The following is a 5,116-nucleotide window of genomic DNA, read 5'->3' on the forward strand; positions in this document are numbered from 1 at the left end:
GGGGCTCGATCCCAGGACCCTGGATCATGACCTGAGCTGAAGGCAGATGCTGAAGGACTGAGCCACCCAGGCGCCCCCCGAAGGCAGATGCTTAACGACTGAGCCACCCAGGCACCCCTATATCTCAACTTTTAAAAATATTTTATTTATTTATCCAAGAGACAGAGAGAGAGAGAGATCACGAGCAGGGGGGAGGGGTAGAGGGAGAAGCAGGCTCCCCCCTGAGCAAGGAGCCTGATGTGGGACTCGATCCCAGGACTCTGGGATCATGACCTGAGCTGAAGGCAGGTGCTTAACCGACTGAGCCACCCAGGCGCCCCAATTATATCTCAATTTTTAAAACGTAAGAACATTATTGTTAATTCTTAGAGATGTGATAATGGTATTCCTTGTTTAAAGAAATAATAAAATCTTCACAGATAAAATGCGATGTCTGGCATTTACTTCAAAACACTCCTAAGGGAGAAAGGGGAGGGCCAGGCAGGGACACAGTCAGGACCTGGGTTGATAACTGTTGAACAGGGTGATGGGAACATGGGGTTATTATGATGTAGTTTTCGAATGTTGGTGAGGTTGGTGAGGTCCAGAGCCGACGGCCAAGAAGGAATTCTTGAGACGTCTTTGGTGCAAAAAGGTGGTTTTATTAAAGCCCGGGGATGGGACCGGGGGGACAGGACCCGTGGGCAGAAGGATCTGCTGCACCGGGGTTGTGAGGGGTGGCTGATCATATGCTTGAGAGTTGGGGGAGGGAAGGAAAAGGGAGGTGTCCAAAAGGACTTGGACCTACTGAAGAAGACTCACAGGATACCAGAGGCCTGGCTCTTGTCAAGCTAGGGTTGTTTTTCCCTGTTAACAAGGCATCAACATTAAGACAGGATCTTCCTGGAGGAATGTTACACTCTGCCCGCCTCGAGTATTCGTCAACGGGCTGCAGGTTATAAGGACATTTACTTTTATCTACATTTCCTTCTGCCTCTGTTTCCCACATCAATTACACTGTTCTTCTTGTTTGTTGTGTTAGAAATATTCCATAATAAGACATCACAAATTTTATTAAAAATAAATGTTGTGAGATACTAGTGGGAAAACACTACTCTGAAGCTCAGGGCCGCCTGGTCTCCCTGACGCATGGACCGCTCTACGCCTGTTTCTACCAGCTTCATGCCAGTCCACACAACTGGCCTGGAGATGGCAGGGTACCAGAGGAAATTCACCCAAAGATTTGTACCATTGCCCACAGCAGCTTTATTCATAACAGTCAGAAACTGGCAACCCAAACGTCCATCAGGATGGGAATAGATAAGAAACCCAACTCGGCCAACAACGACACGAGGAATCTCAAAACCATGCTGAGGGAAGGAAGCCAGACAGAACGGCAAACACTGTGTGATTCCCTTCACCTAGAGTAAAGTGGTAGAAAGGGAGACACGCCGTGCCACTCACGCGTGCGGACACGCAGCCGACCAGTGGCTCTCGGGCCGGGCAGTGCGGCAGTGGTGGGGGACATGGGAGAACCACGGCACGGCGGAGATCCTCTGTCTGCATTACCATGGTGCACACTGTTGTCAAAACTCAGCGCCTGCACACTTACAGATGGGCTCATTCTACATAGAAATTGCATCCCATCAAGCCAACTGAAAATCCCCTACTGCACAGCACACTGTTTGTGCACTTTACTGAATGTAAATTTTACTTCCTTCCCCCCAAAATAGTATGCTGGACTCCAGTTCAGTATTTAAAGAAATGAGGGCCACCATGCGGTGCAGGGGAAGGTGGCACCCCACAGCGTGCCCTGAGCAGTGGGCCAAGGGACAGAGGTGTGACGAGCAAGTGGGAGGACGTGTCAGCCACTGCAGAACCTAGAGATGGGTACTAGAACTTTCCGCACCATGCTTTCCACTTCGCTCTAGCTCTGACATTGTCATAACAAGCTCTCAGACCCCCGGTGCCCTTGTGGCCATGGCCTGGTCCGAATCTAAGTAACAGTCTCAATGGATACCATCCTAATCGACAGGAGAGTCACGGGACTGCTGTTTTAGGACACACTAACCCTCGTACGGAATTAGTTTCAAAATGCTGTTCCCTTATCTTTACGAAGCCCAATTTCTTAAGCGCCTACTGTGTGCAGGCAGCACAGGGTGGAGGAAGGCTGCAACTCTCAGTAATCAAGCCTGTGATCCTGTGTGGGGCGACTGGACATCTGGGCTGCTTGGCACTGAGCTGGAGACAGGGGCAGGCAGGCCGGGCTCTGAAGGAAGGGAACGCGACCCCCGTGCACCCGGACTCGTCGGAACCACACTCGCAGAGACAGGCGCCAGCCGCCGGGGCCCACCTGCAGCACGCGGCTCATCCACTGGAAGCTGTCCTCCTCAGAGGCATCTGGCCGCTGCTCAGCCACAAGGACGATCCTGTCATCATGCAGCACCGTCACGGAGAACACAGCAATCCTGGGGGAAGACGAGGACAAAAATGACCACCCTGCAAAGGACACCAAACAGGACGCAGATGCTTCCTCTCCCTTGAAACGGAGGGTGCAGACGTGCTCGTGTTGAAAAGACAATCTAACCACGGGCTGCTTGTTGAGACCTGGAGAAGTGACAGTCCCTAGTCTCCTACAGTACGGCCGAAATAAGTTCCAATTCGATAAAACAAAGAGGACTCGGTGCAAAGCAAAACAACCAGGCACAGATCTTAAAAGAAAATTTTTCTTAATTATAATGTTAATGCACGTGCGACATTTCTTTGTGCAAAAATCTTTGTCTAGAAATACTATCAGGTGTATTGTTTAATCTTACGGTTAAATCTCTTTCACTAATGTGTTCATGTCCTCGTGTTTACTGTGGTGTCAGTGGACTTGTTTCTCCCACCTCACTTTAGGGATTTCAGCGCTCTCCGTTTCTCTGTATTTACTGCCTGTTGCCTCTTACACTTGGAGGTGGTTCTCTTCCTCCTTATGGGACAAGAAGCTGGTCCCCCCATGGAGCCCAGCACGTCACACACCCACTGCCCCAGCTCTGGGCCCTCATGGACGCACTTGCTTTCTCTCGTTCTCCCCTCCGGCTGGTGTGCACATGGGCGCACACACACACTTTACCCAGTACTAAATTTCCCTTGCTTTCATGCATCTTGAATGGGTCTCTCTCAGTATCCCAAGAATATTTTTATTACAACTGCACAATTAGGTGACAATTGGGATGAACATAAAATCTAAGTTAAAAATTCCTTTTAATAACTTAAAAACATCATTGCACTGCCACCTTCTGGAGCTGGCCCCAGCACTGGGGAGTCTCATGCCTTCTGCTTGATCCCGATGCCAGACCCTTCTTGAGTCCCGCAAACCCAGCCTCCTGCTGCCCAGACGCTGCCCTCCCCTCCACGCATGTGCCCTCCCCCCGGGTCTGCTATCTCGATGCCAACCCTTCCTTGGTTTTTTAAACTTTTTTTTTTTTAACCTCTGGAGTACTTCCTTAATCTGACTTTCCAGTTTATCACTTCCTTCTCTAGCTGGTCTATCCTGCTATTTATTCCATCTATTGTGTTTGTGTCTAAGAACAAAGGACTCATTTTGTGTGCGTTATAATATTCCTGAGATGTCCGGCTTCCTCTAGCATACACACTCTATCGGCCGTGGCTCTAGTTCTATTTTATTTTATTTTTTTTTTTGAGAGCGAGTGAGTGAGCACAAGCAGGGAAGGGGCAGAGGGCAGAGGGAGAGAAAGAGTCTTAAGTAGGCTCCGTGCCCAGTGCAGAGCCCAATGCAGGGATCAATCTCACGACCCTGAGTTCATGACCTGAGCTGGACTCTGAAATCAAGAGTCAGACACTTAACTGACTGAGCCACCCAGTCGCCCCTGTGGCTCTATTTCAAGGTGGGTGTGGTGGTGGGGACAGGCAGGTACCCCGGCCAATGGCTGATGCAATCAATCACTGGCACCCCCACTAATCACTCACGATGGCGTCACCTTGTCAGCTGCCTGCTCAGGAAGGGCCTGCACCTCCAGGTACTGTCAGGTCCTGGGGGCCTCCCTAATCTACCCCAGAAGCAGGTGTTGGCCACCCTGACATTATCCCCACGGACACCCACACCAACAGTGTCCTGTTTCTGCTGTGAGGGCAGGTCACGAGGTCCTGGCAGCCCCCGCTCAGGCACCCACACAGGCCTGCCTTGCTGGCTTCTCCTTGGTAGGCATCCCATACCCCTGTCATCCCGACCTACGAGAAGGGCCAGCAGCACACACTCTTTGACAGAACTCCCTAACGATTTCTTTAAGGAATATTCAAAGGCAGGGTCTGGCCAGGCTCACAGGTACCCTAGTTTGAGTAATTAAGCACCCCCTTGAGAAGAAGAAAATTAAAAAACGCAGCCAGCTGGGTGGGCCAGCTAGGAGAAGGGGATGCTTCCTTCAGGACAAAGAGCTCAGGAGCTGAAGAGAGCCAGACACAGCTTCCCTCTTCACCCCCAGTTGCCCAGGGTCAGAAAGTGCTTGCCTAACACATTCAGAAAAGTTGAATAGTTGCTCATCCCAGGAGCGAGGTAGGGCCCTCCGTGTGTCTCGCTAAACTCAGTAGAAAAGAGAATTGACCTTTGGTGATTCAGAGAAACTGGTCCTTGACTGTTTCAATCTGCATGTCTGAGGTTCCAGGGTCCTAAAGCAGGTGCTCCTTGGACCTCATCCTCTTAAAGAACCACATGAGCCCTGTGGGCAGTGAGGACACTAATGGGCTCCTGGCTGCAAAGATCGTCCTTTTCTTTGTGAAGATTTTCTGATGAACAGGAATTTTTAGGTTTTATGTATTCCAATCACTGGGCTTTGCTTCTACTGCAGACAGATTCTCAAACTTCAAGGAGAGAAGGGGTCTAGAGCCATAGTACAGGGCCGCAGCGCATCACCTGCCTCTGTAGACAAACTTCATGGGCTCCACGGCCAGCGCTGTGGCCACGATGTCATCCGCACTGTGTCTACGAACTCCAACCACCATCAGCCCATCCAGCTTGCCCACGACAAAGACCAGGTTATCCTGGAAGCAAGGACACAGGTCAGGACTTGGGACACGCAGGCAGGCCCTGTGGATCAGGCAGCTGATGGCACATGGAAACCAAGCATCCTGCCATATG

The 5,116-nt window shown here is 50.8% G+C and overlaps 1 protein-coding gene across 1 annotated transcript; it reads right to left on the reverse strand.

Moving 5' to 3' along the window:
* Positions 1-620: 620 nt before the first annotated feature.
* Positions 621-5,101, reverse strand: LOC145718287 (disco-interacting protein 2 homolog A-like). Its single transcript, XM_081809771.1, has 2 exons — positions 4,892-5,101; positions 621-2,447 (listed from the first exon to the last, which is right to left on the reverse strand). Exons 1-2 carry the CDS (start codon positions 4,978-4,980, stop codon positions 2,159-2,161), a joined length of 378 nt encoding a protein of 125 aa, XP_081665897.1. The 5' UTR covers positions 4,981-5,101; the 3' UTR covers positions 621-2,158.
* Between the last annotated feature and the right edge of the window lie 15 nt (positions 5,102-5,116).

Source organism: Leptonychotes weddellii, unplaced genomic scaffold, assembly GCF_054177405.1.
Source record: "Leptonychotes weddellii isolate Sample4059 unplaced genomic scaffold, ASM5417740v2 HiC_scaffold_13461, whole genome shotgun sequence".
Lineage (NCBI taxonomy): Eukaryota > Metazoa > Chordata > Mammalia > Carnivora > Phocidae > Leptonychotes > Leptonychotes weddellii.